Below are 7,182 nucleotides of genomic sequence, written 5' to 3' on the forward strand. Positions count from 1 at the left end.
GTTGTCATACACTTTGTTTGTTAGGATGCCAATGTCCATGTTTGTTCTGTTTAATACTGTGTGTTTAAACTAAACAGACAGTAAATCTTTACTATGTTAAACTTTTGAAGTTTGACCTCTGCATCCTGCAGGTCTGAAGGAAAAGTGTGTGGACAGCCTGGTGTTTGAGACGCTCATCCCCAAGCCCATGAGCCAGCACTACATCAGCCTGTTGCTGAAGCACCGGCGCCTCATCCTGTCTGGGCCCAGCGGCACCGGCAAGACCTACCTCACTTCCCACCTAGCAGAGTACCTGGTGGACCGCAGCGGCCGAGACCTCACCGACGGCATCGTGGTCACCTTCAACATGCACCGCCAGTCATGCAAGGTGGGGACAGGAACAGGGTCGTTATGACCTAATCATTTAGGCTATCACTAATCATAAGATGTGTTATTGCTGGGCTGGCACAAAAGCCTGTACACCTTACAGCTCAAGAATATTAGAAAACAGTCAACTGTCATTGGGTTTGTGATTTAACACCATAGAATGATTTCTTTCGCACCCATACCTCTCAACAGGATCTCCAACTCTACCTGTCCAACCTGGCCAATCAGATCGATCGGGAAACCAGCACAGCTGAAATCCCATTGGTGGTTATCCTGGATGATATACATGATGCCATTTCCATCAGTGAGCTTGTCAATGGGGCCCTCACCTGCAAATACCACAAATGGTGAGCGGACTAACACACTGAACAGAAGCTGAAATGGAACCTTTTATCAAACATCTATAGCGACATTTATGGTACATTTATGTTTCTAGTCTGATCTGTGATGATTCTGTGTCTATTTCAGTCCTTACATCATTGGAACTACCAACCAGCCAGTGAAGATGACCCCGAACCACAGCCTGCACCTCAGCTTCAGGTAATTGAACAGACAAATCATGTTTTGTTATTGTTTTGCGCGAGTCTTAAAACGCCTCATTGAAGGCTATATCCCTGCCATGAATCTATGCTTTGATAGTTATTTAAATTGGGATATTGGACGTCTAATATATAAGTACATTAAATAATGTGCCTTAGGATACGTACCACATGACCTGACCTTTGACCCTCCTCTGACCCCAGGATGGTGACCTTCTCCAATAACGTGGAGCCAGCCAATGGTTTCCTGGTGCGTTACCTGCATAGGAAGTTGATGGAGGCGGAGGATGAGAGGAGCCTGGCCAACGAGGACCTCCTCAGGGTGCTGGACTGGGTACCCAAGCTGTGGTACCACCTGCACACCTTCCTGGAGAAACACAGCACCTCTGACTTCCTCATCGGTAGGAAAACATTTTGTTTTACGGGATAAATTATACAGGAATATAAAGGTAGGTCACACTTAATTTGGATAGTCCACAGGTCTAAATCTACATGTTATCCAAATCAAGTGATGCCTAAAGTTAGTTAGATATTGGAGATATGTATGTAGTCTGTGGTCATAGACTGTGTTTGATTGGATGTGGTCATTGAAAGATATCTTTAATATGATTTATTCTCTTTTATTTCCTCTTTCTCTGTCTCTGTTTCTCTCTCTCTTTCTGTCTCTCTCTCTCTTCTCTCTCCGTCTCTCTAGGCCCGTGCTTCTTCCTGTCCTGTCCTGTGACTGTGGAGGAGTTCCGCTCCTGGTTCATTGACCTGTGGAACCTCTCCATTATCCCCTACCTGCAGGAAGGAGCCAAGGATGGCATTAAGGTCAGACAGGTTTTACTATCCTGGTAGATCAATTATAGCCTGGTCCCAGATCTGTGCTGTATTGCCATTTCCTATTGTCATTGCCAAGTCATTGCCACGTGGATAGGACAGTGTTTGGGTCAGTGTATGACGGTGTTGTGGCTTTGTGCCACAGGTGCATGGTCAGAAGGCAGTGTGGGAGGACCCAGTGGAGTGGGTGAGGGGCACCCTGCCCTGGCCCTCAGCCCAACAGGACCAGGCGAAGCTGTTCCACCTGCCTCCCCCCAGCATGACCTCTGGTGGCCCCGGCCAGCCCAGTGAGGCCTCAGCCAGGCCTCTTAATAAGGAAACCCCACCCAGCTCCATGGACACCCTGGACCCTCTGGTGAGATACTCTGGGGGTAGGCAACTGTGGTCATGGAGCTACCACAGTGTGTGCAACATTTGGTTGTAGTCCAGCAACGATACACTTGAGGAGCATTATTAGTTGAGTCTGGTGAATACAGCACGAGCAGGGCTGGAACAAAACCCTGAAACACACTGTGGGGAGCCTGTTTCCCAGCCCTGCTGTAAGGCCTTCTCTGGCCTTGTCTGTGTCGCAATTCTATTACTGTATGTGCTTGGAAGGTATCTTTGTCCCCATACTGAACATAGTGTAGCGTTAAGTTGAAATGATTCACCTTTCCTGACCCTTCTCTCCTCTGTCTTTTGATTCAGATGGCGATGTTGTTGAAGTTGCAAGAGGCAGCCAACTACATTGAATCTCCAGACAGAGAAACAATGGACCCCAGCCTCCCTACACTTTGAACATCATCTTCATCTGTAGACTCAAAACCTAGCACTTCAAATAGCCCTACTTCTTTCCCCTATGTGAACTTCAGTGTATAAAATTCAGGAACAAAAACTTTCCAATATAGTTTTCTGCTAATTTTCTAACTTATCTTGAACCTTAGCAAGAAGCCGTTTTGTTATGTTGTTTTGAAACTTTATTCAATCATGCCAAGTCATTCCAAAAGACATTTTAGCGATGTTTAGATTTTCTATTTCTGTCGATTTTTCTTGAACTACAGGTTGTATTCACAGTATAAAGTGTCTTTCTCTTTACAGAAGACGTATCTCTACCACTTCTGCCCTCAATAGAAACAGGTGCTGATTATCTAGATAATAAGTATTACTCTTTAGAAATTCATCCTCATCTCTCATTGGTCTAAGCAGGTGATTCTTCCAACAGCACATTTAAAAGACAAAAAAAAGCACATTTTTGCTTATCTGCTTTTGCTCAACAACAGCAACATGGCCTGCAATGTGTCTGTAAAATCAAGTCAGTTTGAAACCTGTTTTCGGCTTATTAGAAAGAGTATGACGGCATGTTGTTGGCATGTCAGGTTGTGTAGTGTCCTGGTCCTGAATACATATCTATCTATCACTCTTTGAAGGCCAAATCTTAGACATATGCAACTGTTATACATAACCAGGTGAACTGTTTTTACTCTGTGCTCTAACAAACTGAATGCCTTAATTAATACATCTATTCCTGATGGTCACCTCGAGATGAACAGCAGTATTCAATCGTGGTGCTTTGCTTTCATCACCATCGCCTCAGAGCAGAGTAGTGCGAGGACATTCACTTGTCCCTCCCTCACATGGTTCTGGGGTCACATGGTTCCGGGGTGATTTTAAATGTCATCTAAGATATATTTGACAGAAAACTATGTTGCAGGTAGGGTAGATGGTGATGATCAGGGTTTCTTTGTCAAGTGAGAAAATATAGGGTTGAACAGAGCAGAACACAGACACACGATTATTTCCTATGGTTAATATCTTTCATTATTATTCACGGCAAAATCTGTGCAAAATTACAAACGCTGTCATACTCATTACTAAAACAGGGGGGGAAAAATCAGTACATACTAATCTCAGCTTCTGTGGTACTAGTTCATTGGTTTGTTGCAGGCAGCATACGTTATATTTATTTGACTGAACATAGATTTCAAATCTAACTACCTGTTTTGAAGAAATAAGGCCATGACAGTACTACTTTCATATAAATCAGGTATTACTAAGAAAGTTATTTTGTATGAATAATGCTTGAGCAACTGCTATTTGCTTATAGCTTAGATATTTCTCAACTTCTATTTTTAAGATGGTGAGGTATCATCTAATATATTCCACGCAATTATCCAATATAGTTACTGTGCTCAATTCTTTATGTAGATATTGATTTCAGTTGCATGGTGCAAATATCTTATAGGCTGAACCAAATATTTTACTGTAATCTTGCATATTGACTGTCTGGTTAGGGGTCAGAGCATAAAAGTGCTTAAAAGAATGAACATGTAGATAGTTTCCTCAATATGTTAGCCATGTAACATTGCAGATCATTTAGGTGCTTTTGAATGTAGACGTTTTACAAAGCTACTGTCTCATTCCTTGCAAAAACATGTTTTTAGACCTACATCAAGATGGGTGAGTGAACGGGTGCGTTCTCTGTTGCACCCCACAAACCATTGTAATCAGACACAGGTTAACAATCTTACATCTATTGTAGCTGCCAATGGCGCTGTCCACTTTTTGACTGGTAATATTGCTTTGCTCATCTTCGGTTTAGTTAATGACAATTAAGACACAGCATAAAAATCTATTTTCTCATCAGCAATGATCAAGGGCCATTTCCCAGTTCAGTGTCATACATATAGGAAGATAAACGTATGAAAATAAGATCTAAAAAAATGAAATTGTAAAGTAGCGTGGGTTACATTAGTTGCAAAAGATACATCTGGACATACTGACTGATGCTGAAACAATGTAGGAGAATGTCTCTGTTTTGGTCTCTTCACATTAATAATGTATAATCTCTTGATCATAAGTCACCTGTATATAAACTTTGAAATGAATGTTCAATTGCTTTCTTTGTACAATATTTATCACAACAGAAAGAAATGTTGCAAACTATTAAAGGTCATTACTAAGCAAAGTGGAACTAAACCACGATGATTACGTTAAAACATTATACTTTTTTGTTGTTTTGCTTTTGCATCAAACTGTTAATCAAATCAATGACATCAGACTATTAAGTCCAAAGTCCATCTGATGACATCAAACTGTTAATAAGTTAAAGGCAAACTGATGACATCATACTATTAACGAGCCCAAAGTCCATCTGATGACATCAAATTATTAATGAGTCCAAAGTCCATTTGATGACATCAAACTGTTAATGAGCCCAAAGTCCATCTGATGACATCAAACTATTAATGATCCCAAAGTCCATCTGATGACATCAAACTATTAATGAGTCCAAAGTCCATCTGATGACATCAAACTATTAATGAGTCCAAAGTCCATCTGATGACATCAAACTGTTAATGAGTTCAAAGTCAATCTGATGACATCAAACTGTTAATGAGTCCAAAGTCCATTTGATGACATCAAACGGTTAATGAGTCCAAAGTCCATCTGACGACATCAATCTGTTAATGACTTGAAGTAAATGGCCTTTGCTTCTCTGTGTGGTCACATTATTGCAGGTTTGCATTTTTTGTTATGAATCTTGTTTTGGTGGCAGCTCTGCAGAGTGGTTACTAGCTAGCACAGCCACAAAGTCATTAACTCTAATGTTTAACCTAACCTCTAACATTAACCACACTACTAACCTAATGTCCTAACCCTAACCTTAATACATTAAATTCAAAAGGTATTTATTATTTGTACATTAATTTTTATGATGTAGCCCATTTTGACTATGCAGCTGGCCCATCTAGTGGAAGTCTCTCAGTTCTGGCACAAAATCAAGACCCAATAAGTGTCAACCTGACACATTTTTACAAATTGAAAGAATTCTGTGATGAATCATATGTGGGGAAAATGCACCTTTGGTCTATCCATTTTACAATGACACCATGAGACCCATCTGAACCTTCTATAATCTTAATAATTAGCCTCATTAACTTGAACAAAACTATCATGTAGGCTCCCAATCTGCCATTGTACAAACACTGCATTGTTTTACTATTCAGAAGAGTATGAAAGTATAGTACAGTATATCCTGTATCTATGTATGCAGGTAAACAAATGCCATTCTGTTTGTTCTTCATCTCACTCACTGGTCATTGTGGCTGTTGCTCTGTAGTGGCTGTGCTGTGTGTTTGATAACAATCTTGTGTATCAGGACTATGCAGCAACTTTTACTGGTTTTGGCAATCAGAAGAAAGAAAAAAACAGTTTAAATTTGTTTTGAAAGCTAACAGACACAGTTTACTTCTGATTTGCATTGCCCCAGTCTTGCAGTAAGTTGGACCAAATGATATGTTACCAGATATGCTTGACTATGCCTTAATGTGAATTGTGATGCAAGTGTTGCATTATGAGAGAGAGCGAGTGAGTATGTGACCTTCAAAAATGTAAGGGATGCCTTGTGTTATGAGTAGACTGACTATGTGAAGGTTGTTAGAATATGTGTGATGAAATCATTGGTCCCACAAGACACCACTTGACTGAATTGGAAGTGGTAGAACCTCTGCTTTAGATCACTGGGCTGTACCTTTGTGGCACACAGAAGATCTGGATTTGAACATACTGTAGGTCGGTCAAGAGGGATATGACAGTGTAAGCCTAGGTTCTAGAGGTTCTACAGCTTGTTGTCAAAACGGATTAGGCCCTAATTGCAGTTCGGCACAATTGAACTATTATCCAAGAACAAAGTTCATAGTTCAAAATGAAAACTAGATTTTCAAGAAATCGAAGATAAATCAATGTTTCTATATAAGCAGGTTCCTCGTAAAAACTTAACGAATATGAATTTATTCTAAATGAAGTATTTCCACTTGATGAAGGCCAATACAGGTTGCTGAATAGTCATAATTATTTTGCAAAGCTTGTTATTGACTCAAAATAAAAATGGTAATAATGGTCGCTAATGTCATTGACGTGCAATTGTGATGGATTTCTAAATGTTGTAGATGAGTGTGTGAACAGAACATGTAATAGCATTACGTTATCGTTAGGGGTTCACTATATAGATTAAGCTTTTCATTTTTAATACGCTGATATTTGAGATTTCTTTTTCTAATGAATCCTTTGTAAATCTCATTGATCTATTTTGTACATGACATCATAATTGTAAACCTTGTAAATACTTCAGCATACTGTAAGCGACAACAATCATTCAGGAAAAGAAAACTCCATATAGGCCTACTACAAGATGAATAACTTTATCCCTCCAGAATTGTGTGGAATATAGGCATGCTTCTGAAACAACATTTCCATACACTTATCACTGTTCGTCGGAGTCAATAAAATAATGTAATTTAAATGATTTGTCTCATAATTGCGAATATATTTTTACTAGCTCTTCATAAAAAAGTATGCAAACAAATGCGTAATGAATATCAGTGTTTATAAGCGTGGTTTATCAGAAAAAGGAAACTGAGTGAAACACGGAGGATAAACCCCTCTGACCACATAGGCAACTGTATATAGGGGTCCC

At 39.8% G+C, this 7,182-nt stretch overlaps 1 protein-coding gene across 1 annotated transcript in view; it reads left to right on the forward strand.

Moving 5' to 3' along the window:
• LOC139371381 (neuron navigator 1-like) overlaps positions 1–5,769 on the forward strand; it is a 119,422-nt gene extending 113,653 nt beyond the window's left edge. The window contains exons 26-32 of the mRNA XM_071111747.1: positions 132–367; positions 559–713; positions 835–906; positions 1,110–1,306; positions 1,600–1,718; positions 1,873–2,082; positions 2,415–5,769. Coding sequence (XP_070967848.1) covers positions 132–367; positions 559–713; positions 835–906; positions 1,110–1,306; positions 1,600–1,718; positions 1,873–2,082; positions 2,415–2,504 — 1,079 coding nt within the window. The 3' untranslated portion in view covers positions 2,505–5,769. The remainder of the gene's footprint in view (positions 1–131; positions 368–558; positions 714–834; positions 907–1,109; positions 1,307–1,599; positions 1,719–1,872; positions 2,083–2,414) is intronic.
• The last annotated feature ends 1,413 nt before the right edge of the window (positions 5,770–7,182 follow it).

The sequence above is a fragment of the Oncorhynchus clarkii genome, chromosome 17 (assembly GCF_045791955.1).
Source record: "Oncorhynchus clarkii lewisi isolate Uvic-CL-2024 chromosome 17, UVic_Ocla_1.0, whole genome shotgun sequence".
Taxonomy (NCBI): domain Eukaryota; kingdom Metazoa; phylum Chordata; class Actinopteri; order Salmoniformes; family Salmonidae; genus Oncorhynchus; species Oncorhynchus clarkii.